The 27,308-nt window shown below is 40.0% G+C and overlaps 1 protein-coding gene across 3 annotated transcripts; it reads left to right on the plus strand.

Moving 5' to 3' along the window:
• The first annotated feature begins 1,351 nt into the window (after positions 1-1,351).
• myom1b (myomesin 1b) lies at positions 1,352-24,302 on the plus strand. 3 transcript variants are annotated; one of them, XM_017301914.1, is made up of 38 exons: positions 1,352-1,443; positions 1,732-1,906; positions 3,515-3,649; positions 3,762-3,936; positions 6,130-6,287; positions 6,454-6,546; positions 7,891-7,979; positions 8,189-8,230; positions 8,409-8,570; positions 8,684-8,845; positions 10,043-10,184; positions 10,898-11,097; positions 11,341-11,394; positions 11,473-11,597; positions 11,687-11,870; positions 12,721-12,895; positions 12,989-13,110; positions 15,000-15,017; positions 16,591-16,787; positions 16,881-17,007; positions 17,784-17,968; positions 18,059-18,173; positions 18,264-18,420; positions 19,424-19,530; positions 19,612-19,656; positions 19,748-19,884; positions 19,980-20,124; positions 20,503-20,562; positions 20,719-20,786; positions 20,882-20,995; positions 21,421-21,508; positions 21,582-21,620; positions 21,713-21,818; positions 21,972-22,135; positions 22,253-22,289; positions 22,681-22,703; positions 22,905-22,960; positions 23,065-24,302. In XM_017301914.1, the coding sequence occupies exons 2-38, from the start codon at positions 1,761-1,763 to the stop codon at positions 23,314-23,316; spliced, it is 4,404 nt and encodes a 1,467-aa protein (XP_017157403.1). In that variant the 5' UTR covers positions 1,352-1,443; positions 1,732-1,760; the 3' UTR covers positions 23,317-24,302. The 3 variants fall into 3 exon arrangements, with proteins under 3 accessions (XP_017157403.1, XP_008394904.1, XP_017157404.1); XM_008396682.1 differs by lacking the exon at positions 15,000-15,017; XM_017301915.1 differs by lacking the exons at positions 1,732-1,906; positions 3,515-3,649; positions 3,762-3,936 and having other exon boundaries at positions 1,354-1,443.
• The last annotated feature ends 3,006 nt before the right edge of the window (positions 24,303-27,308 follow it).

Genomic DNA, 27,308 nt, shown 5'->3' on the forward strand with positions numbered 1-27,308 from the left:
GGATAACAGCCAGAAAAGATGGTAGGTCCCTAAACAAAAGCATCGGAAATGTTGTCGGATGGAAAATTACCGGACACTTGAGTTAATTTCCAGGATGACGTTGAAATATCTGCGGCACCTAAAGTAAATCTGTCCACCTGCTGTTGGATGCTTTATTCAAAAGGGAAAGATACGTCAATCTGTTTATGCCAACATCAAACACAGTGCTTTGTGAAAGAAGTTATACCCCTTTAATTATTTTCCATTTTCTCCAGGTTTTGCTGGATTTTGTTTTGTGACAGACCAATGCATATAATACTTCTTGTAAAGTAAGAACATATTTCTTTTAAACATGGGATCAATTCTAAGTGTGGAGTCCACATTTTGTACGTCAATCCCAGCAAAAAGTCAATATTTTTGTAAATGCCTAAGAGGTTTGCAACACCACCTCTTAGTAAAACAGTAAAATAGAGACTGAGCAACAAACCAGAAATGCAAGAGATAAAGTTGTGGAGAAGTTCAAAACAGGATTAGATTATAAGACAATATCCCTGAGTTGGACAACTCACTGGTAAAGTCCAGACCTAAATCCAGTTGAGAATCTGTGACAAGACGAAAAATGCAGTACAATGACAACCAGTCTAACTGAGCTTAAGTAAACATGACCATCTTCATCTTGCACAAAGCTTTGGTTCAGACACAGAACACAAAATCATAACACACCTTTCAGTTTTTATTTAACAAAAAAACATATTATTTTTGTTCCACTTCACAAATATGTGCAACTTTGTGATGATCCGTGGCACGAAATCCCAATACAATCCACTTATGTTCATGAATATCGATCGCTTTGATATGTAATCTTTCTTTGCAGACTGCTGGGGACAAGAGGGGACATTCATGCTCTTCTAGCAATGAGAGAGGCTGAAAAAGAGAGTGACATAGTGACTGGTATTTGTTGTATGCGAAGGAGTAACAATAGCATAGCTAAAGTTAGCATCAGTCACAGCTGAGGCTGCTGGAGTAAAAAGCAGGACAAAAGCTGCTGAAGGTTAACTAACTCTGACAGACAGTTGGCCACAGTCCAGATGGCAAATTAGGAAAATGTAAAAGTGCATCAGCTTAGGGAATCACAGGGGAATATTAAATCAGTCATTGAACTAACTTTAAAAGCAGATTTGTGTTTACCTTCACACCACAGTTACTGGCATGAAGACCTGCGCCCATAAATGTGTTCCACTATCAGAGTCGACTCGGCTCCCAGCTATATTTATCTCCACCCTCTCCTTAAAAGGCCGTGACTGCAGCTTGGACACTCTGGCCTGAGCCAACATTATTTTGGTTGTGTAGACCGCAGCACTGTAAGCACCTACCTGTGGGTTTGCTGGGCTATCAAGCTGTAAAGAGTGGATTTGGATTCTTTATTTTTCTGAAAAGGTTGGAGTTTGAGGGCTTTTGCACAGGGTAAGTGGACTCCTGCGGGGATGAGAATACAGCTTGCCAGGTTTTAATTGGTGCATATGTCTGATTAAGCATGTCAGTGAAGTGCCTGACTGTCTGAAACGGATGTCTTTGAAGCAGATGCTGCAAGTTTCTTGATGCTTGAGCCTCTCTTTTTAAATCAAATCACCTAGAAGTGTTTAAACTACAGTTATGTTTTTTTGTTCTTATCATGAAAGCTAAATGTATGTGCAACAGCAGAGAATAAAAGATGATGAACCTGCTGTTTAACTGAACTAACGTGACAAACAGAAAGACCAGAAGAAGCTCTGGGACGCATCATGTCTGGATCAATACCCTTCTACCAGAAGCACCACCGCCACTACGACCGTAGCTACCGTAGCACGGAGGCAGAGTCTAAAATGAGGCACTACCAGTCCAGCAGCAGGTACTCTGCTGGAACCAGCCTGTCCACCGCCAGCAGGGGGTAAGAAGGAGGAAGGGGAGAAGAAGACTGGGGTTGTTAATTACAATATCCAAGGAAAACCCTACTACCTTTCTAACACCTCTGCCTTCCCCACCCCAGCTGAGCTGGTTCACCTCCATCAACCCTACTGGAACTCTTCCCAGTCAGAGCTTTGGGATCATCTTTCCTTTACACCAAGTAACCACTTTTGATCCCTCTTAATTATCCCTAATTTCACTTTGACGAGCCTTCATTCAAAACTGAAGATTATTCCTGTCAGTATCTACTCAAAACTGGTTGGTGTCCTGCATGCTGGTCTTTGCATGCTATTCCGGAGATGTAGCGCGTGTTGTCATACAGAATGAGACTAATATTTAACACATTCATCCCAAAGTAACTCAAATTTCACCACCAGATCACATTTGTATTGATTGTTTTGGCAGTGTTTCTGAAGGTGTTTCTAAAGACAAAATTGTTTTTGTATGTTTCACTGTGTTAATGTGCGATATGTTCCCCAAAAATATTAAAGACTACAGAAGAGTTCATTGAAATAATGAAAGAAATGTTGTACATGATTTTGAGCTTATTCAGACTCAAACATTTGGGAGGAGTACGCTATGCTTTTCCTCTCCATAGTGCATCAAAGCTTACAGCTTAGTGACAAGCCAACTTGCTGAGTGTGAACAAGATCAGGGTCTTTAAACATCATCTCATAGCTGAAATTTTAGAAGATTAGCTCATTAGCACAAAAGAAATCTGTGCTGTGGTGACTAAGGATAAAATGAGGAGGGTTATGATATTGCAAGGACTTTTTATGATGCGATAATTTTTTCTGTTTTTCTGCATGTTTATTAGCCCATCACCAATTACTGTCCCGATTTACCTACCAACACAATGCTTATTTTACCCAACACTTTTGATAGCTCCATTTGTACCAATATCTTTAAACCATTTGAATGCATTTTTTTGTGAATAAAGTTGTTGTTCTTTGGGATTTTCTTTTACAAGTTTTATCTCTGAAAGTCAAATGAATGCACAAGTTATTTAAAGGGAATTGCCAAGACAGACATGGAAAAAGAGAGCTGCTCATAACAGATTGCCTTACTTTGTAGAGATTGTTTTATCGCATACTTCAAATACCAAACCCCACTTCCACACAGTCGCAGTCCCCAATAAAACTAAACTCAGAACAGAGTTTAACCAGGATTACAGTGGACAGAGATGTCTTGTTTAGAATGGAAACATTGTAAATACAGAAGCTAAAAAATGAACTAAGGCAATACTTCTTGGCCATTTTTATTGCTCTGGATTTTCTTGCAATGTCAAACGGATTTGGAAGTTTTTAGTGAGTTGGCCCGGCCTTAATTTTTTTTTTTCCATTATGATAGATTGGAGCTAAATCAATCAAACTGTTGTTGGTAGGTATAAGTATGCTGCAATAAAGACTAAACTTTCTCCATCATTTCATGTTAACCTACTGCTAATCAATTCCTCGCTTTACCTTTATCTAAAGTGCAAACTAAACATCAGCGCAGATGTTTAGTCTGCGCTGATGAAGTATCTACATTGTCTTATGAAATGTTGCTCTGTCTGGCTTGTGCCAGACTGATGCTGTTGTGTTTGTCTCAGACTTAAGGTGTCTTCTCACTCGGGACTGGAGGAGAACAGACTAAGCCCCTTACCCAAGCGATCCAAGCCATCTTACTTGGCTCTCGACAAAGAGAACCAAATCATCGGCTATGTAGTGCCCATCTTCAGGGGCAGGTAACAAAACGTTCACTACATAGAAAGTTCCGCACTATCTCGAGCTATTTCAGATCTGATAACTCTTACTCCTCCAAACCCACTCCTGGTTCTGCTCCGCTGACACCGATAGTCAAGAGTTTGCTACGGGATTGTCAGACACAGAGGAGGCCAGAGTGAGAGACACGGCTGCATACATGGCCCACAGGGACTTGTTTACAAGTGGTCTGGAGATGGAGAGGTCAGAGGTGATTTCCAGGAAGGAGGCCATGCGTGAGTCGGCTGAACGCATCTCTCTGAATAAACGGGTCAGTGCCACGTCATGTTGGTATTCAGATTACCATTTTTTGCCATAGTCAATAAAATCAGGTTATGGTTTTCCTGTTTTAGGTCAATCAGAATAATTAGAATAATCTAAATAATAGAGTGATATTTTATAGATATTCTTTTTATTACTATCTTCAAATTCAGAAGTTTCCTTTCACTAAGATCACTATGATTGCTATGCATTTCAACAATGTGAGGTTTTCCCGGGTGATCATTTCATGTCTTTGTGAACTTCTGATCAGCTAAATCACCACATCTGAGCTAAATGGAGAAACACATGTAGGTGTATTTTAGCGTAACACCTCAAGGACACTACAACCACACTACTTGTGGATGTCATAGGTAAAATATCACAAATTGTGGCCCTCCAAAAGTCTGTTTCATCCTTGAGCAGAATTTCCAGATGCCTCAAGGTTAACTTCTTCAAACAATTTTACACAAATATAAACACCATAGGAATGCCCAGCCGTCATACCGTTTACAAGGGAGATAAATGTGTTTTGTGATTCAACCCAAGAACAGATGCTGAAGACGTTGTAAAGATGCAGGCTGAAGCTAGTAAGAAAGCGTCATTATCCACAGTGAAACAAACCCAGTACCAACACTGTAAGACCACTCAACAAGGAGGAAGCTGTTATTCACAAAGAAACATAACAAGCCGGATTACAGTTTGAATGTCCACTCAGGGACAGACCTTGCTTTAGAGTCATGAGTGAAAAACATCATGTGGAAGTATGGAAGCACTATTTTAAGACATCAACCAAGAAGTTAAAGCTCCAATGGAAAATAACACTAAGCAAGCATAGTGCTAAATTAGTTACAAAGTAGCAATGTGAATCCCTAGAAGAAGGAATAACAAAGCACTGATCCCATTCCAATTCCACCAAATACTAAGGAAATGTATTTAAACTTTAGAGTTTGAAGAAACTCCATCCATCCATCCATTTTCTTACACCCTTGTCCCTCAAGGGGGTCGGGAGGGGTGCTGTTGCCTATCTCCAGCTAACGTTCCGGGCGAGAGGCAGGGTTCACCCTGGACAGGTCGCCAGTTTGTCGCAGAGCCTTTGAAGAAACTAATAAAGCTAATAGAACATTCTTCAAAAAATATATTTTCATTTTTCTGGGATTTGCCAAACACAAAGCATATTGTTAATAATCACTGACCTGAAACAGAAAACATTTAGTATAGCTGAACGTCAGATAATGACAGGTTTTAGCTGAAGGTTTTAGCATCCAGTTTTAGCTGAATGCACACTAGCTAGGATATATGTACATACTGTTACAGAATCAATGCAAGTAATTCATGCAGATGTTTAGTCTGCGCTGATAAAAATTCAAGTCATCCTGTGACAGTAAATTGTTGTAGAGGCATTAAACTTAATATAATTAATGAGACGGTAAAAACAAAATAATGTAACCATGTTCTAATCAAGCAGAAGAATATAAATTTTACCCCGTACCTCCTAATTCAAATGCATTGTACACAAAAGTCCATATTACATGCATCAAATAAGTAATAGGACCTGTTGTTCCTCAAACCATGATCCATTAACCTGCTGAATTATTGTACATGTCTTCCTATTGTAAAATAGGTAACCGGTTAAAAGCAATATTCACTTTCGTAGCAGTTACTATTTTGTCTCTAATATTACCTGAACCACAGTTACTTACTGCAGTCAGTAGGAAGGTTGAGTGCATTTTCTTACATCATTTTACACAAGAAAGTTATTTATATAACTGAGTGATTATTTGAAGTAGTAGCTGGGCCATTTAACAAGCATTACAAACACCAGTTACCACCCTCAGAGCCTTTATCTGTCTCCACTCTGCCAGGCAAGCTCACTAGTGGGTGAGAAATTCTTAAGGAGATTGCTTTTCTTGAGGTACATGGAAGCAGAGTCCCTGTGGTCTTGAGCTGGATGGCATGTAGCCACAAACATCCAGCTAAAATTAGAATATAATAAAAATCATGCACTGCACTCACTCTTAAAACACATGCTGCTGCTTCAAGGCTTGCATGTGCATCTGAAATTAAAAGAAGCGCAGAATTTGCATTGTTTGGGTATGCAATGTGAATTCCTGCTGCATTTTTGGAGCCTTGTTTTGTTCAATTTCGATGTTCACTGGTGGCAGAGGTGAAATTATCCTGAATGTTTTCCCTCTGCTATGTTTAGATCCATGAGCACGAGGAACACTTCAAGAGGATGAACGAAGACAGCCTGATGCACGCCCCGGAGTTCGTGATCAAACCTCGCTCCCACACTGTGTGGGAGAAGCAGTGTGTGCGGCTGCACTGCACTGTCAGCGGCTGGCCTGACCCCAGGGTCATCTGGTAGGCCACAGACATAAATCACCTAGAACATAACCTCCAATCATTCCTGGATTTCCTGGCCTCTTTCTAGTTCCTTCTGAACATTCTCAAAATTTCCTTTCCTGGCTCTTTTAAGTCTTCTCCTTTTTATCTGTCTTCTGTCATGTTTCCTACCTCCTAATCTAAGGTACAAAAACAATGTGGCAATTGACCCACTTGCCAATCCTGGCAAGTTTAAACTGGAGAGCAGATACAATGTGCACTCGCTGGAGATAAACAAGTAAGTGTAGCCTCCCCTGTTGAACTTAAACTCAATTACATAGTACTTTATATACAGGCTTAGAGGGACGTAAGTTATTTTCCACAGGATAATACTTACAAAAAAAACAAAATAACAATGCTAACCACCTCTTAGCAAAATGAATGTTCTTGAATCAACAAAATAAAAACATTTGATTACTATATGGTTGATATAACGTAAACAGTTATGGCATGAATTTTAGGACATCCCATGACATATTTAGTGGGTTTCCTGTAAAACTGTAGTTTAAAAAAAGCAGTTTCTGGGGCAGAATAAATTAGAACACCCTCTGTTATTCTTACTTAAATGACTGAAATCACACACAGGCATCAGTTACTCATAAGGACAACGTTATTAGTTAGTTTTAATATGCGAATATTTGTTTTGAAATAAAATATTAATTTACCCAATTGAATGTTTGTACATCCTCCTCACCATAAAGATTTCATAATGAAAAGAAAATGTTGTTCCCTATCAGACTATGTCCATACAACCCATATGTGAACTAGATTACAGCAATACCATGTCTGTCTATTGGAGTTAAAAACTTGTTTGTAGGAACTCAACCAAATTCATGTATCAAATGGGACTGAGGTAGAGTGAGAATTAAAATTTTGTTTAGAGAAATGCACTGAAGCATTTGAGAAAAAACTGATATGAAGTTATCACCACTTTTTGTTGACAAAGCACCCATGTTAGAAAGTGATTTCATGGTTTGTGAGGAACTTGTTTTGATGTTTGTGACTTAAAATGCACACATCTCATCTTTAGAGTACAAGCTGAACACACTATTTATCTAACTAGTTGACTTCCTCTCTAAATTTTGCAAGCTAAGTAACTAGTTAGCATGGAAAGTAGGAAAGTTAATGTAACGCATTCTTCTAAATTGCCTATATGCAATAAATTAAATACCTCTGGGTGCATCCTGGTTGGAACGCTGGCCCCAAATCCCCATCCATCCATCACATTTTACTTCTTACGTAAACAACCAAACTCACAAGGTGGGCTGATTTTCCTGCATATTTTGTTTGTGCCAACATCGGATTCAGTTTCTGGTACTTCAACCCGACACGTACCTTCAAGTGCACCGGCCCCATTGCGTTGGATGGAAATGACATCACCAGTGGTGTCTAGTTATTGAAAGAGTATTCCTGGCTCAGAGTTTTGGGATGCTTTATGGCTTGGGGCCCACATCGTTGGTATTATGTACACATGGTTAAGAGGCCGGCTGCTGGAGTTACAGAGAAAGGGCGCCAAACCTGTGAATCTCTCATTGATATTATGTGCATATTATGCATACTGATTAATGGTTTCATCTTGCAGATGTGATTTTGATGACACTGCCCAATATCGTGTTTCTGCCATGAATTCGCAAGGAGAGCAGTCTGCAATTGCCTCCGTCGTTGTCAAACGTAGGTTTCACCAAAGCTCTGCACTATCACAACCCTCATAATCACATATAAAATTATTTAAAGGCATATTTAAGAGTCAAAACTAGAGTTTACATATGCTCTTGCAATATTTTCTTAAAATACTGTACATACAGTTTATCCTCACTGACATACAACACTGTGTGCTGCGTACTGTAAGTATTTATAGCAGCTCCTGCTCTTTTCCATAGGGTTCAAAGGTGAAATTGATGAAACACTGCCAGTTCCCAGACGTAAGTGTTAATGTCCTGCATTGGTTTTAAAATTTCGGTCCCAACACGTCTAATCCCATTGTTCCTTTATTCCTTTTACTCTACTGTCAAATTAAATATAGCAAGCAGCATAAAAAGATATCGAGATGTCATGCACAACATATAGTTTCCAATAACTAGTTGTCTTCTTTGCCTCCAGTCGGCCCAGTTTCTGAGTATGGCATCACGTTCCAGATTCACATCGTTGATACTTTTGGAGTGTCGTTTGGAAGAGAGGGGGAGACCATGAGTTTGGGCTGCACAGTAATCATCTACCCAGCTCTCCACCGCTACCAGCCAGAGGTTCAGTGGTACAGAGATGGTGGGCAGACACGTATTACTACACTGGCTCACTTTTGAACCCTCATCCAACCTGATATCTTCAGTTTACATTACTGTAAATCCAATCACCACCTCCCATGCTGTGTCTTTCAGATGTGCTACTGTCTCCATCTAAATGGACCCACATGCACTGGAGTGGAGACCGAGCCACATTGACACTCACCCACCTCAACAAGGAGGACGAGGGGCTCTACACTCTGCGCGTCGCCACTAAGTCTGGATACGAGACCTACTCTGCCTATGTGTTTGTCAAAGGTAAACCTTTTTTTATCGGAAAACGTTAAGAGGTGAAGTGTTACTTGTGTGTATTGGCTAAATTTGATCCACATATGTTCAAAACAATGCAACAAACCCAACACATGCTATTTGTTTACATAACTTAAATGGTTGTAATCCACGTCAACCCAAGCTGAACTCAATGGATTCCCTCGCCTTTGCTTGTGTCTCATGAGATCAAGGTCACAGTCACAACACCACACGCACTGGCACCTGATAATGGCGCTGTTTATTTATCAGCGTCTGAATGTCATTGAGTGGTTTTAAATAGGATATCGCTAATGGAGGCACTGCTGAGCAGCAAGTCTCTGGCATGCGTTTGAATGCCATGGAAAAAACAGGTCAGTTGAGCTTATCTTTGTTGCCTCCAGAAACAACCTGTCAAACATGGTTTCCGCATCTGCACACCAGTCATGCTGAGCATGAAGAGGTTAGAAAATAGACCCTTATTTCTCCCTTGTGGCAACCTCATGTTTGCCCAGAAAAAGGAGAGGCCAGGTATGATCTCCATGACAAAAAAACTCTGGTCTTGGCTGCAGTTATAATATTCTAAGAAGGTTTATTAATGGAATGAGTCTGGCTGTAAGAGCTGTGAGATTAATGAAGGCAATGCACTAACTTGGATATTAGATGTATATCTGCCTCACAAAGTATGCAAAGTACATTTTTGCTAATTAACAATACAAATGTTCAATATTTTAAACCCTTTTTACGAGCAACTGTTCCCTCTGACCCCTCTAAATATTCATTGTTTCAGAATTTACAGTAACAGATAATGTCAAACTGTCGTTTATGAACATGAATGAGCTTTAGCCTTGACATTAGCTGATTTTGACATGTTAACAGGGGTCTGGGATATTGGCCAAAGTTCATGATACACCAGATGTAAAAAAAAAAAAAAACCTTGATGCCAAGATTTCTTCATGAAAATGATTATCGTTGATAATTAAGCACTTAGAAAGCAGCACTTATAGTCAGTGCGATAGCCATAACTCCCACTTGCTTCAAAAAAGCACATTGTGACTCAACAAGTATTCATAACTTATAGAATAATCAAATGAAATGATACATTAACACCCAGCAGCTTAATAATTCCCTTTGCTTGGCGATTCTAGTGCTAGGAACATGAAGAAATACATTATCAACATACTTATCATGGCGGTATCGTATGTTTAGATGCAGATGCCGAGGTGGAAGGTGCTCCTGGAGCCCCACTGGACGTACGCTGTCTGGACGCCAACAAGGATTACATTATTGTTACCTGGAAGCAACCAGCTGTTGAGGGAGGAAACGCCATCTTGGGCTACTTTGTTGACAGGTTTGTAATTTTGCTCTGGTTTGTTAGCTTAGCTAATCCTACAATGCACTATGTCGTATGCTCGCGTTGCCGATAGTACATAGCCAATATTTTCGAATCTAAACCGTTTTATTTTAACTTTGGCTGTATATTTCTGTCCTCGTCTTTTCTCGTATTTATCTGCATCCATCTACATATCATATTGCATTATGTACATTGGCCAAAGGAAACAAAACAAACAGTCTGCAATGATATCATGGACCAGGTGTGAAGATGTGACAGTATCACTGTGGAGAACAGAAAGTGAAAAGCCTTTCAGCTTTCAAAGTGTAACAGCCTTTCAGCAAATCATGTACATGTCCAATCCCAGAAAAAGTTAGAGAAACAGGAACCAATTAATTACTAAACCAAAAAGCTTATTTATTTCATAACATATCTTTGTGGTTTGGTGTTGACACCGTCAAAAAAGAATAACAACTAAGACATAATAACACAGAAGTTGTATTTGTACTTCTATGTAATGCAGTAAAGTACATTTGCCTCAAACATCTTAGAACCTCAGAAAGAGGAGGAAATTGGAAAAATTGTTACCTCATTAAGATGACAGACCTTAACCTCAAAATGTCTTATTCAAGGATATGACGTAAAACAATTCTTATTGTTTTATGGTTATTAAAAGTGTAACTATATTGTCAATTCAGTTTAACATTCTGCAATTGTGTTGTTATAAACAGATGTGAGGTTGGAACGACTCACTGGGTTCAGTGCAACGACACTCCGGTCAAGTTCGCCCGTTTCCCCGTCACTGGTTTGGTGGAGGGCCGGTCCTATATCTTCCGAGTCCGAGCCGTCAACAAGACCGGGATCAGCCACCCGTCTCGGGTCTCTGAACCGGTGGCAGCAATGGATCCGGCCGATCGAGCCCGCATGAGAGGTACTATGTCCAGGGGATCTAGCTTTACGATGTCAGTGGTAAAAGACTTTGGTGAAAGAGCTAAATTCATAGAGATTCATGATCATATAAAAGCAAAACATACTGAGGAAAAGGAAAACTACAGCTAAGCCTTTCTCAGTTTGAAGGTAAGCAAGTAGAAAATATTGAAAATGGAAGATGAATAAAAATCAGGAAGTGGTAAACATCTTAACATTACCGATTATATGCATGTTTTTCTGTTAGGCACTTCTGCACCCTGGACCGGCCAAATCATTGTCACAGAGGAGGAGCCTGCAGGTAAGAAAGTCACAGTACTGGATGTCATGTTGCTTACCTGAGGATTGGGGCCCGTCCAACTCATCCTTTCACGTCTAGAGGGCATTGTTCCTGGCAGACCTCGTGAGTTGCAAGTGACCGAGGCAACCAAAAACTATGTGGTCCTGAGCTGGAAGCCTCCTGGAGAGAAGGGCCTTGAAGGCGTCATGTACTATGTGGAGAAGGTGAATATTGACAAAGTTCTGCAAACTTAAATTTTGTTGCAATTTTTACATTTTAAAATCTGTTTGACGCTATCGGTTTTGTTTTCCAGTGTGTCTCGGGCACAGATACCTGGCAGAGGGTGAACACAGAGATCCCAGTCAAGTCTCCTCGCTTCGCTCTGTTTGATCTCGCTGAGGGAAAGTCCTACCTGTTCCGTGTCCGCTGCTGCAACTCTGCTGGTGTCGGCGAACCGTCTGAGGCAACTGAAGCCATCACTGTGGGCGACAAGCTTGGTCAGAAGATACAGTAACTTGCAGGACTTAGATTTTTTCTGGAACATAGTATAATAACAGAGGCCTTTCACTTGTTTAACAATGTCTTTGTGACATCTTTCGCCCAGAATCAAACGCTTTTCTGACTAAACGTTCAGATAAAAACAACCTAATTTGGGACACTTTGCTATCCTCAAACTGGTTCAAGTCTAGCATAGATTTAAACCAGAGCTACGTAGATTAAAACTAGGTTTTGATCAACATACAGTTGATTTAAAAATTCTCATACCTTTAGCAGATTTAAATTTTAACTCAACCAATAAACTTGTTTCTCAATGCAAATTATGCCTGCATTAATAGTGGAGATGTGGATACAATGAAATAATAATAATAACAAATCTCTTTGTTTTTCTTACCTTAAAAATATTTACACCCTTTTTATTATCCTATGGAAAGCCTTTATTGCCATTACAGTAATCGTGTGTACTATTTGATTTGCCAAAGTAGGTCACATATTTCACCCAATGTTTCTCTAAAACTACCAGCAGAAAAGCATAAACCCAGAGTTCTGGTTAAAGACATAACCCAGCAGTTTTTTTATGTATAAAAATTCATCTTTCCCGCCAAAAATATAAATATTTATAAATAACCAAGTTTAACTTTGACATCATGGAGCCAAAGAAATACCTTATACCTGCCGCCTGCCAACTTTAAATATTTGACTAATAAGCCAGAATCAGTTCTGCTCATCTTGAAGCCATTAATAGTATTATTGGTGTTTAAGAGTAATGAACATCCTTATGTTGTTGTGATTTATGTAAATAAATCACAACAACAGTAGCCTGAAGATATGAAATGCTCTCATTCGCAGATATCCCATTGGCTCCGGGAAAAGTGATCCCCACCAGAAACACGGACACATCCGTCGTGGTGAGCTGGGAGGCGTCTAAGGACGTCAAAGATTTGGTTGGGTACTACATTGAGTGTAGTATCGTTGGGAGCGATGTGTGGGAGCCATGCAACAACAAGCCTGTTCGGGCAACAAGGTAAAACTACTTTTTTTTTATGCTCTTCTGATATTAATCAGATACAAATCAGAATCTGTTATGGATCATACATTTCAATTTACCGTCTTGCAGGTTCATCTGCCATGGGTTGATTACTGGAGAGCAGTATGTGTTCAGGGTGAGGGCTGTGAACGCCGCAGGGCTCAGCCCGTTCTCGCCAATATCAGAACCAGTGGAAGTAAAGGCTGCGATTGGTGAGTGAAGAAACATCAGTCACGGGATAAAGCTATGTTAATAGTCAGAAATACTGGAAATATTAGATCATTCAACCCTTTGTGTAAAATTGTCATTTGAACTATATATTTTAAGTATTTAATATGGAATAAATAAATTAGGAGTTAACTGGGTGAAAAATGTTTGCAAAATGTCTCCTGAATGCTCTCAACACTGTGACTTTTGACATCTCTTTAGTTATTGATCCCAAATTCAGAAATGTATTTAGCTTACTGGGGAAAAGTGATGGAAGAACAACAATAATGGCGACACTGTTATTTTGTCACAAGTGTTTTCAGGTCTTCATCTGCACTCCCACACTCTCCCACTCTGTCACTCCAAATTTTTGCTCTACACCACCCTGTTCAGCTGCATCCACCCTACAGACGCCTCACCTCCTGCTTTGCCTGAAGCAGGTTGGGGTCAGGACTTGTATACTTCCTCTATTTTGGATCAACTTGATCCAATTCAGCGGTCGTTACAAACCGGATCAATGTGGTACACCATTTCCTACAATTCCCTTTCCTCACACTCACCTTTCCTGGGTGGAGATTGCGTTGGTCTACGCATGGTGCTGAAGGTACCAGAATATGGACCCTCCACACCCTGACAGATCCTTTAGACTGCTCCATGTTTCCTTGTTCTAGCATTTGCTTTTGAAGCTAACTTGGCAAAGAATTGTTCTGATTGTTCTAACATGCCATACTTGTCAATGCAAAGTTTTAAGAAATTTCTTCTGTTTTCTTTATTTTGTCACACTCAAATGTTCAAGATCATCCAACACATGTTAATATTGGAAAATAACAATAAATACAAAAGGCTCTGGATTTAAGTCTGGACTTCGACTAAGCCATTTCAAAACATTAATTTGGTTTGCTTAGGAACTTTCGGCGGTAGACTTCCTGGGTAATGCGTCAGTGTTTTTCTGCACAACCCAAGTGTATTTAAGCTTAAGGCCACAACTGATTTCCAGGCTTTAAACATCCAGACTTAGGTTTAGGTCATTGAATTTGTTGCTCATTTCTTCTCTTCTGAAATCGTTTAGCCTACTACATGGTCTCAGACGGGTTCTATGTACAGGACTTTTAAATTCTACAGATATGGCAGTAATCAGGCTTGGGTGTGTCTAGTGTAATAACATTAAAGTGTGACAAAAAGCAAAATCAGAGGAAGTCTACAGTATAAGGGGACAAATACATTTTAATGGAAGTGCAGCATGTGCAAAAGTATTGTAATCGTCAATAAGCACCTCTCTGTTCTTAACAAAACCTTTCTCCAGCGTCCTAACTAACACTCACTGGCTGATTTAAAGCTGAGAGTCTTTTTGTACTTATGAAACTCACTCAGAAGCAATGCCAACGTATTTATCTTGCAGGCAGATGTTTGGCAAATTTATTTTGAATCCTATTTGTCCAAAATTACTTATTATTTTTTTAATAATATAATAAAATAAAAAATATCATAGAAGACAACCAAACAAGAACAAATAACTCAAAATGTGCTCCTATTAATAAAAAGTCATATTGGAAAAAATGCTGTTCATAGCAATACAACCATAGTAGCACAATGAGTGCCTTGTAGAATAGGTTGGCATTGTTTCTCAACGTCATAAGACGTTGGGGCATGTTCTCATATTCCTAAATCCTTCTCACCTGGATGTCACCTGTTGGTCATCTTGTCTTCATTTTCCCTCCCAGTCAGATGAAGACATTGCTTTGTATTTTACAGGCTCATGTGCTGAATAATGTGTTTACGTGTTCATGTTTTTTTTTCTGTTGTTGTGTTCCATTGTTTTGTGATTTAGCTGCAACATATTGTTATTGCCTGGTTTAAGTCATTGTTTTTTGCTTGTCTTTGCTAACACCCGTAGGGGGCGGCATTCCACATGGTGTGTTTTCGAAGATGGGGCCGGGGGTAACGCGTGCCCACTAACCGAGCACGAGCCACGCTGGACGGACAAGCATGAAACTGTCCAGCCTTCCCATTTCACTGTTGAAAGGCACAATAAAGCTCGGGCTGACACTGAAAGCGGAGAAGGGGTCAGGGTTGCTGGTTCATGGTCTGTAGACCAGAACCCCCTCTCAGAGTCAGGCTCAGTTTCTGAATTTCTTACTGATAAAATCTCAGCTGTACACTTTGAGACAGTCATTCAGATTCAGGATCAAACTGCTGTGGTGGACAAAAAACCCGGTGGCGGCGCACGTAAGTTCACTGCAGAGGGTCCTGGTAAATAGCAGAGTGCAAAGGATCAGGAGAGAACCTGAACCCCTTTAGTGGATGCTGCAAGAAAGAAACACAATATATTCACTTTTTTTTTTAAATTTTCTGTCACCCAAGTTTACTGCACCTTGCAAATGTACACAAGTTTATGCCCCTTGAGCTATTTCACATCACCTTACCACCACAAACTTCAATCTATTATTGGGATTTTATGAGAGCGCAATGGAAGAAAGTGCATGATTATGAAGTGGAAGAAAACTGTTACACAGCTTTCAGATTTTTAACAAATAAACATTTTAAAAGGGTGTCATTAGGCCTTTTGAGTCAATACATTGTAGAACCACGTTTTGCTGCAATTACAGTTGCGAGTCTTTGTGGAATGTCTCTACCAGCTCTGCGTACATCTGAAGACTGAACTTATTTTTTCTTCTTTGAGAAAAGCTCAAGCTGAGTCGAATTAGATGAAGAGCATCTATAGACCATAAAATCCCATTAATATACAATACAGTTTGTGACTATGTAGAAAGGCTCGAGATCTATTTATTCTTTACAAAACACTGTGCTAAAATTAATATAAATATGACAAATGGTAAACTCCACCTGCATTCTTCTGTATTAAAGGTAAGTCTTCACCAGTTCCTTCTTTAACTAAGAACTTAGTTCTTAACATAGAACATAGTTCCTTATCAGTACTTAGCCCTAAGTCACTTCCTGACTTGTTCGCCTGCCATCTGTCACCTCAGCACCAACTTCCGCTCTCCTGATGATTTCCCCCTGAGCACTTTAACTTTCAAACATGCAGAAACTTTTCATGTCTGGAGTCTCTCAGTCTGAGTCTGCCTCAGAAATGGACAACCAACCAAACACAAGAGCAGGACACTTGACCTTTCTGGAAATGAAACACTCCAGAAATCCAACTCTTGGGACACTATGAGCCCAATTCCAGACCTCGACGCCAAAAAGTACATCAAATTCACAGTTACACTCTTAGTTGTGTTTCTGTAGTGCTCATAAACATTATATAATATTTAACTGAATATGAGGGTATTCTATATTTGTTGTGAACATATTCAGTATTTAATTCCTTAGCAACAGATGTAAAGGAATATTAAAACGATTTGATTTAATAAAGATGATGAGTGCATTAGACCAGATGTGGTCAGTTTCCTGTTATTTCACTTTCCCATGAGCACGCGCTCTCTGTTGAGGCGATGGCGTTAACTTGAAGTCCTCTGTCCCAGCGTCTCCCGCCCCACCCTATGGCATCACCGTTCTGGAGTGTGTGCGCGACGCCATGGTGCTCTCTTGGAAGCAGCCGACCTTCATTGGAGGAGCTGACATCACCGGCTATTTCGTAGATTACCGTGAGGTCGTCGATGGCGTGCCGGGGAAATGGCACGAGGCCAACGTGAAGGCTGTGAGCGAGAGGGCCTACAGGGTGAGCGCACGGGAGCCCTTTCTACATCCAGATGTTTTGCAGCTGCCTGCATGAGCAGCAGATGATTTCTCTGGTTGTGTCTGTGCCTGCCAGGTGTCAGAGCTGCTGGAAAACAGAAAGTATCAGTTCCAGGTGCGAGCTGCCAACATGGCGGGCGTCGGGATCCCATCGATGCCCAGTAACACCTTCCTGTGTGAGGAATGGACCATTGCTGTTCCAGGTTGGCTGATAAAGCTGGGACTATCAAGATCCTGAAAACCCTATCTCAATCTTAATTGATTAAATTCATAACTAAAATTAATCCGTAGCGATTATGCTTTGGTTGTGTAGAATCCAAACCACTGGTCATATTTTCCTTAAAACATTTCTCCCCAGTGGAAAACATCATGTTATGCATTAGTCACTGCACGCTTAGAAAATATTTAGGAGAGAAGCAGACCCACAGCATTGTGGATTCTACACCATACATAACAATCCAACACATGGTGTGATTTTCCACATTTTCACTATGTCTAAAAAATAGAAAAATGTGGTTGTAAATCAAAGGTTGGAAGATGTTTACTGGTGTTAAAATGTGGTAGAAAAGTTGTAAAGGTTAAGTTTCAGCATGAAATATGAACAAAAAGTTCATATTTGCTGAAAGACACTGCATGTATCTGGAAAATAAAGGCAATGATTGGTTGACTTAACAGCTATGAAAACTCAGTGTTTGGATGGTTTGCTACTTATTCTAATTTTCAAAAAGATTATCAATATACAAATATTAAAAATATCAAATGTAAACATTTGAGAAGTGAATTTGTCACAATATGATTAATTTAATCAACAAATCTGTTGTCATATGTACTGTAGAATACTACAGACCAGAAATTCAAGACTGCAAATTACTTTTACTACATGTATCAACAAGTCATGAATAATCCTTTCTAGACTAAATCAGTTTTCAATTGAAGCCAAGCTTCTCATATTCTAAGACTTTTGCATATTTTCCTACAGGACCTCCTCACGATCTGCAGGTTTTGGAGGTGCGCAGCGACTCTCTGGTGTTGCTGTGGAAACCTCCCGTGTACCAGGGCCGCGATCCGGTCAATGGTTTCTATGTTGACATCAAGGAAGGAGATGCACCGGAGGAAGCCTGGAGGGGCGTCAACACCAAGACTGCAGAGAAAACGTACCTCAAGGTACGACTCATGGAGTCCATTTGGAGCATTTTCTCCTAAAACAGGACTGTACAAGCGGTCTTCTCTGGGCGCTGTCTCTGAACTTTGCAGGTTAAGGATCTTAAGGAAGGACAGACGTATGTGCTGAGAGTGCGTGCCCAGAATAAAGCCGGTGTGGGCAAAACCTCAGATGTTACAGAGCCAGTCGTAGCTCTGACCAAACCGGGTAGGCAAACGGCGATAAAGGGGCAGATGTCATGACGGTATGGTGGTAATGTGAATGTCCTGAACTGGTCATAATCTATTTGGCTTTCAGGCACTAAGGAGATAGTCGTGGAAGTCGATGACGATGGCGTCATCTCCCTGAACTTTGAATGCTCTAACTTGACGCCCGACTCCAAATTTGTATGGTCCAAGGATTATAAAGAAATCACAGACTCCAGTCGCCTGACCGTAGAGACCAAGGGAAACAAGTGAGATGACTCAAACTGTCTTATTACATTCAGACTAGAAAGGATATGGAACCTTCCTCATTTATTGGTACCTCTTGTGTCTGGTGACTCACAGGGTTTTGTTTCGGCCATATGATTTGGATCATTGTGTATCTATTTTCAGTTTTCTGGAAGAGAGAACCATTTTATTTATATGAAGCATCCTAATATTTCATCATGCAGTCAAACAAGGTCGCCAGGTATTTGGCATTAGAAACTGGCCCGCAGCATTATGAATCTTCCACCATGCTGATAGTGAACATTTGCTGCTCAACTGGAGTGTTGAAAACGAATATTCCAGTAGTGTTTTAAGAGTTCCTTATGTTCACATTTGTGATGGTAGCACAGAAAACTTGTTTAAACGGCATCACTTTGTTGGCATGTGGATTTCGACCAGGGGTTGTCATGGAGACTTGGCGACCTCTTTTGCTGCAGTTCTCTCTAACAGAAAGCTTTGGAGAGTTTTCCCCTCCCTTCCTGCTCACTGTGTGTGGTTGATGTCCCTGTGTGTCCCCATTTCAACTTTGTTCAACTTTGTTGCTCTGACTTATAGATATGGTCAAGTTTATTCATGTTTTCTAACACATCTGTGATACCAGGATGATATTTCATCTTGTCCTTTCCAGGCTGGAGAGTGGCTGAGAGAAATTTCCATATCTTTTTCCAAGGGAAAGTTCTTGTTGCTAATTTGATAAGCTTCTCTTGTAATTTGGTTTGGTGTGACTGAGTGCAGATATCATATTTAACAGCGAATAAATGGTGTAGACCAAGCTTGTTAAACAGAGCAGGAAAGAAAAGTTTATGGGGTTTGAGGACTCTCGCCGCCTGAGGATATGTTATTCAAGAATTTGGTTAATCTGGGCCTAATGTGTTGTTAACTTTTTCATTATCTTAGGGGACAGAATGTTGCATGTTGCTGTCGTTGTTCATTCAACTTAAGATTGCATAAATCTCAACAGAAGCTTTGTGTTCACTTTGTGTTCAGATCCAAAACCGTTTTCAACAGTCCTGGGGAGGAGGACGTTGGCGTTTACTCATGTCTTGTCACCCATACTGATGGCGCTTCATCCAGCTACACTCTCTCCGAAGAAGGTGGAAACTTTGTCTCTTAACAAAACAACAAAAGAACAGGTCAGGCCCCAGTTTCAATCACAATCTTTTGTTGTTCCTCAGAGCTAAAGAGGCTGCTGGAGGTCAGTCACGACCACAAATTCCCGAGTAAGCACATCAAAATTTCTCTGAGATGGGACTTTTTCTTTGTTTCCGTTCATTTCTTGTAAGATGACTCTGTGTTTTCTCTTCACACCAGTTATTCCACTGAAGTCAGATCTGGCAGTCGAGCTACAGGAGAAGGGCAGAGTGCGCTTCTGGCTGCAGGCGGCGCAAATGTCAGCCAACGGCAAAGTGGATTACGTTTTCAACGACAACGTTCTCTCCCAGGGAGATGTCAGTGAGAGGTTCAACTCTTTTTTTCATGAAAAGTTAGCATTTGTAATAGGGAGAAAAACACATCACTTTTTTTTATTTAATGTTTTTTACAGAAATACAAAATGAACTTTGACAAGAACACCGGTGTGATTGAGATGTTCATGGAGTCTCTGACTCCTCAAGATGAAGGGACTTACACTTTCCAGCTGAACGACGGAAAAGCAACAAATCAGTCCAGCTTGGTGCTGATAGGTGATGGTACGTTGTACAAAGTGCTGCCAATACACTTTGTCTTTAGCTGGTGTAAAATACTTTTTTATGTAGCATCTTTCCTTCTACATTTACACAGATTGAAGTCAACGCAAGTGTGAAGCATGCTTTGGGAGTGTTTCACCACTAGAGGGCAGAAAAAGATCTGTCAAATTAATGAATAACTGAACACACACAGAGCATCACACATAGATGAGCTTTGCCAAAGGGAGTTTAGCCTCTAACAGTTAAAATGTAATTCAAAACTCATATTGCCATTTCTTATTCACCCCCAACATATTTACCGGATTATGTTATTGGAATAAAACTATTAATCTATATTTTGAGCTGAAGTCTCTGACCACTATTTACTCTTTTCACTTTAAGTGTTCAAGCAGCTGCAGAAAGAATCAGAGTTCCAGAGAAAGGAATGGTTCAGAAAGCAAGGTACTGTAAACATACGCAACAAGAATAACTACTTTTTTGTTTGCGTGATCTCCTGTTCCTTTGTCAAACAAGTCAGAAAATCAGCTTTGATTCAGAATAAATCAAAACCTTGTTGTTAACTGACAGTCAGGAAAAACGTTTGCTTTTATGTCTCAGGTCCTCATTTTATTGAAGGCTTGAGTTGGGAGGTGACGCCAGATTGCTGCGTGATACTCAAGTGCAAGGTGAGTCTTAGACTTAGAGAAACACGTTCCCCTCTATGCAACTGTTTTTCAACACTTCAAGTCTAAAAATACCCCTCCGCTTGGCTACATCCCAGGTCGGCAACATAAAGAAGGACACCTCGGCTCTGTGGCACAAAGACGGACATCAGATCAAAGCCGACGAGCATCTCGGCTTCACAGAGGGAGTTCTCAAACTGGAAATTGCCCAGGTGAAAACAAAAAGGAAGACTCCTTAGTAACGTGTGATATGTCTTGCTGGGATATAACTGTTTTCAGACACTACACTACCTTAAGCAGAAGCTCTGTCTGCAGCTATGAAGATTTAGCCAACTGGGAGCATGCATTGACGGTACAGAGTTTTAAACTGTCAGCCCAAGATGGTCAGACCATCATTAAATATGGAATATGAAAAAAAGAGACATGATAGTTGATTTCAGCAGTGGCACAGTGTAAATTAAACACACTGAAGCCCAGACTACGGCAGACCACTGGTATTTGCGTAGGTTACGGTTCACTATTGTCTGCAAATACCTACAATGTGAATAGTTGAGACGTTTTCCGATGGTTACAAATTCAAGGTCCTGCATTCCATTAGACGTGTATCTGCATTAATTTTACTTCCCTGTTTTGCCAGATTTCCAGAAAGGATGCTGGTGTGTATGAGGTTGTTTTAAAGGATGAGAGAGGAAAGGACACATCCACACTGAATCTGACAGATCAAGGTAACATTTCCAGAGTCAGTCTGTAAAAACAGCTCGCGAAGCACTTTGCATCACCATTTTTGCTCTTTCTCAGGTTTCAAAGAATTGATGAATGAAGTTTTCAGCTTTATTGGTGAGGAGAAACACCAATCCTAATGCATCCTAATGATCATTTCTTAAAACGTAACTGTTAAAAAAAAAACGTTTTGTCGTCGGTGCGTTTAGCCAATTCCTCCACTCCACTGAAGATCACGAGCACAGACGAGGGAATTCGACTCTACACGTTTGTCAGCATCTACAACGACTTGCTCCAAGTCACATGGCACTACAAGTCAGTTTAAGGGAACATGCTGCTCTTCTTTTTATTGTTATCCTCCATGCACACAAAGCACACGGAGGAAGCTTTGTGTGCATGCTCTTGCTTGTTTTCATTTCTCAAAGCGGCCTGTGTTTGCACGCGTTTTGCCTTTCGTTTTGCTAACAGGGACTCGGCGATCTCCTTCTCCGACCGTATAAAGAGCGGTGTGGTTGGAGAACAGCTGTGGCTTCAGATCACAGAGCCCACAGAGAAAGACATGGGCAAATACGCCATAGAGTTTTACGATGGAAAGGGCGGTCTCAGGAGAACAGTGGAACTCTCTGGCCAAGGTGATTCTTAAGAACTTTGACTAGACCTGAGCTGTACTCAGTTTTGATTTGTGAATGTCTCCTAGCCGACGTGCACAGAGCAGATTAATGAAGTGTTGTTGTTTTTTTTTCTTTTAGCATTTGATGATGCTTTTGCAGAATTTCAGAGACTCAAGTAAGTGGCCATTTTATTAGGTACACATTTTAACATCCGTAGAGTATGTAGCCATTCCCGTAAATTTAGAGAAAAAAAATAAAATACCACTAGGAGCTTTTTGCATCTTGCATCTTTAACAGACCATATCCGATCCAGCAGCTAAAAAACTAAAAAACACATTGTCTTCAGCTCAGATGAATGTCTCCATCTTCTCCCATTTTCTTGTTAGAAAGCACTTATTAGTTTTATCTGCCACATTAAAATATTTCTAACATATCACATGCACAGTGTTCTTAGTAAATAGTGTGGTGAGCAAATATAAAGATTTACAAAAAACCTCAGTGAGTTTGATCCAAATTATGGCTTTGATTCTTGTTTTAATTTGTTGCTTTCTTCTTTGTATCCTCAGAGCTGCAGCTACTGCAGAGAGAAGTAAGTATTAGCTCCTTATTAAAGTCACAGTCGAAGCCCTTACAACTTTTTGTAAAATGAGCTTCATCATAGCTCTTTGTTGTGAGATAATGGCACAAGCCACATTTACTTCATTCATTTTGAGACAATGAGATAAATGAGACACTTTAAGAAGTAAAATGCATGCGTCTTAAATTAAATTAAACTTTCCCTTATGCTAAGATCGTGCTCGAGTGGCAGGAGGCCTGCCTGACGTGGTGACCATACAGGAGGGCAAGGTAAAGAAACAGCGTTGACTTTACAGTGGCCTCGTCTCCGTCTCTTCTATGCAGGACTAAATGAGGCACGTTTTTTGGTTCATTTGTACATTTCTCTACCTCAGGCACTCAATCTCACCTGCAACATTTCGGGCAACCCCGTGCCAGAGGTCACCTGGCTGAAGAACGACAGGGAGATCACCTCCGATGAGCACTGCATCCTGAAGTTCGAGTCGGGCAAGTTCGCCAGCTTCACCATCACCGGCGTGAACACGTCGGACTCCGGCAAGTACAGCATCCTGGTGAAGAACAAGTTCGGCACGGAGAGCGGCGACTTCACCGTAAGTGTGTTCATCCCGGAGTCGGGCAAGAAATAGTAAAAGTGGTCCAAGTCTTATCGTAAATACCTGTAAATGGAGTTCACTGGAAGGAAAACAAAAAAGAAAAGAGCCGGAGGATGTGTTTGACGTTCGGTGTCTAATTAAAACTTGAAAGGTGCTGCATCTGAACTTGAAACTTAAAGCAATTTCTCTGAGAAAAAGAAAAAAAAAGTCAAGCTAAGAATTGATCGCCATGTTTCGTCCATCACTAACTAATCTGAATAAATATGGTCGTTTCTTCCGAATCCAAATATCACTGGTTAAATTTCTGTTTGTGTAAAGTTGTAGCATGCAGAAGAAAGTATTAGCTTCAAAAGAATAAATAAAACTTCTTCACCTAACAAAAGAAAAAAATAACTGCTAAACTGTTTGAATCCAATGCTTTGATCTCGAAAATGTTAGTTTACATGGAACGTCTATTAAAACATGAATGTTTTTTACATTTGCTACAGATTTTTACAAGCTGCGCTGTTCACCAAGTTGAAAACGATCAAACGACAAAAATAGAATGTTCTCTTTTCTTGAACATCTTCACAAATTATAAGACAACTGACACAGTTAACATTAGTATCATTTAGTGGTCATTTCCTAAAAACATAAAACAACAGAAGTTAAAGACACAGAGCTTCTCATCAGGAAATATTCGTCTTAAACATGAACTCCACAGTTCAGGCCTCAGTTGAACATGAAGTTAATATTATTGGTGTGTTTTTGGTGCAAATAAAATCAGTAGCAAATGTGTTAAAACATGAGTGATTTCATTAGGTTGTATGTTTCTGCCACTTTAAATGTGACACCCTGACATCACTTTGTTCCACTGTCTCTAGTCAGTATTCTGTGTCTGCACATTACTTTTGATGTTTTTCACTGTTGTCATGACAAACCCATCACAGCCACTGTTATTACTGATGACAGTGGCTGTCGCTCCACTTCCTGTTGCCCTGTTTCCTGATTAAACTAATAAATATTGGCATGTATCCCCACTTCCTCCTCCCTCTCCTTTATGAGTCGCCTCACTTTGATTCCACCGCTCACCTTTCTTACGCCACGCTCTCCTTTCAGCTCACTCCTTTGTTCCTGTAGGCACAGTTTCTGTAGAGCGAGAGAAACTGAAGATCTATACCACCTGCATGGAGACATGTCGCCTCAACCCTGCAATAAAACTTAATTTGTCGTAAGAGAACCAGAGAAGACGAAACAAAACCAGGAGTTAAGCAAAGAAAAAAAAATGTTATTGTTAGAAGCTCTATGATTCATGGAATTTTATCACCATAAAAGTATAAAAATACCTTCGTACCAATTGATGCTCAGTGGACCAAAAGTGTTCAGATTTTTTTTTTTACTTTTGAATAAAGATGAACAGGACCATTAAATCTGCACCAATATTTGAAAGTTTCTAAAAATGTAAAAACTTCCTGTTTTTTTAAAACCACTACCTCAACGTTTCTTATCACATTTACCTTAACACACACTGCTAAAATGATATTTGCATAAACTGTATAAAAAAAATTTAAAAAAGACACTACTGCTTTTTTCTACTGTCTGACATTGGGTCAGAATGAACTTTAACCTTTTTAGGTCAGGTAAGCTGGCCTACTTTTCGTTAAATCTTAAAATAATGAGAGAGAATCTTTAAGATGCTTTTTTTCAAATTGTTTTTTATGCAAGCGTATGCTGATTCACAAAATTAAGTTAATTAAAAAATATGTTTTAGTGTTAAATCTGAAAAAAGAAAAAACAAAAGATGTTTAATAGATGCCGGCTAATGCTGGTAAAATATTATCACTGTTCAGAGTGAAATGGTTCCTGTACCAACATGGGCTGAAAAGCCTTTCAGAGAAGAAGACATCATTACACCACAACATGAAAAATTACAGTTTGCAAGCACACTAAGAGAAACGACTTAAATTCCTGGAGACAAATCCTGCCTTCTCATGAAACAATGTGTTTGGCCAGAAAGACCAAAGTTACATTTGAGTGTTTCCCAAACAGACAGTAAAATGAGGATAGAACACTGCACTGAGAAACAAAAGCAGCATCTCTGAACATCAGCAAGCAGCATCTCTGAACATCAGCAATTAGGTGAAAAGCCTGGGCACAAATGGTTTCCAAATGGACAGTGAACTACAAATTATTGTCAATGTAGCTTGAGAACAACAAAGTCACTGCTTTTAAGTGGTCACACACCCTCAAATCCTGTAAAAAAAAATGATGGGCAGAGCTGGAAAGTGTGTGAGAGATAGGTAGCCTGCAAATCTGACTCACATCTATGAGGAGGGATTGGCCACAATTCCTGGAAATTATTGTAAGAAGCTTGTGGAGAGAACACCCAGGTTGCAAATCATGCACTTTCAAAGGCAGTTCTAGCAAATACTAAAGGAATCTCTTATTATTTTGGGATCTAGCGAATGGAGATCCTAATCCTGACCTAAAACAGAAAGTTTTGTCTGTTTAGATGTCAGAAAATGAGGAAAAACAAGGTTATACATTTATTTTAATCCAATGTAAACAAACGTCCAGTTTGAGCACTGCAGTTTATGTCAATATTTTCATTTGTTTTGCTATTTTGTTGCAAATTAGAGCCATATTTTTGACCCTTCAGATCTCCACTCTCAAACATGAAAGTCTATGTTGACAACACGTAAGGCATAGGTCACATGATCAAAGTCCTTCTGAGTGCATACTTTTCTATATTCCTTTCAATCCAGCTCCTCCTACTACGATTCTTATTTGTAATCTGAACGGCTGAAGCAAAAACATCTGGGCCGTATGTAAAAACCCTGTATATACGGACAATCTGCAATAAAATACTTTAAATCAGTGTGTGAAGAAGACCCAAGTCAGACTGATTTCCTCATCAACAAACTTCAGCAAGCATTTCAAGACAAGACAGTATAAAAACATAATTGCTGTAGATTTGTGCATTCCAAAAGCACCATTTATTGGAAAAGGATGCTTTCACGTTAATATATTGAGCATCTTGGTCATCACTGACAGGTCAGATCTCAGTGAGTGGGTAAGTATGACTTCATGATGATTCATTCTGTCTGCAGAGCTTCATTACATGAAGCTGTCTTACCCCATTTGTTCTTCGTGCAGCTCGAGATCACAGAGGGGACGCCTGACTTGGGCGTGACCTCCTACTGGACCGACGCTGAAGGAAATGTGGTTTTCAACCCAAATACTCCAGAAGGCAAAACGAAAACCTCAGTCACAGGAATGAAAACCCCAAAACGAAAAGGTGAGCAGACCTGTACAAGCAAGAGTCATCTATACAGCACAAACACTACAAGATGGTTTGTTTCACTAAGAAATATCCTCTTGCAGAGTCTGTAGCTAAAGATCCTGCTAAAAAGATGGAAGACAAGAAGGAGGGCAGCAGCAGCAGCAGGGGGTTGGAAACAGGAAAGATGACGGATGATGCCCCAGCGGAGACTAAATCTTCAAAGTCAGACCGACCAGTGGATGCTAAAGAAATTCTGTTGGAGAAGTCATCCTCTGCCGAGACAGAAGCCAAAACAGCCTGAAACACCACAAAAAAACTTTTTAACATAGAAATGGATTGTTACATGTCACTGTTAATCTCCTTTTTAAGATAAAAATTGTAGCCTAGTGGGATTTTTGGAATTCACACATCTTTATGTTGCGTTTTTTCTTTTCTTTTGCAATGGGCAAGATCTTATCTGTCAGAAAACATAGGAAAGAGGCCAGAGGAACAGAGAAAACACTTATGGCACATTCTTATTGCGAAACACAGCACAATTAGGCTAACTTAGTGAGGAAACAAGTTAGTTTCACAGTGTTTGTGTTTCATTTTTGTTCACTTACTGCAAAACTGTGACAATTGTAATGATTAAATGGAAAAAACATATTGTTACCACACATCTGGAGTTGATAAACTTCGGAATTTTATCGACCACAACAACACAGACAAACCTGGATTGTTCACAAGGTTTACTTTGACTTTTTTGGGGAAATGAAAGCAGCTA

Source organism: Poecilia reticulata, linkage group LG20, assembly GCF_000633615.1.
Source record: "Poecilia reticulata strain Guanapo linkage group LG20, Guppy_female_1.0+MT, whole genome shotgun sequence".
Taxonomy (NCBI): domain Eukaryota; kingdom Metazoa; phylum Chordata; class Actinopteri; order Cyprinodontiformes; family Poeciliidae; genus Poecilia; species Poecilia reticulata.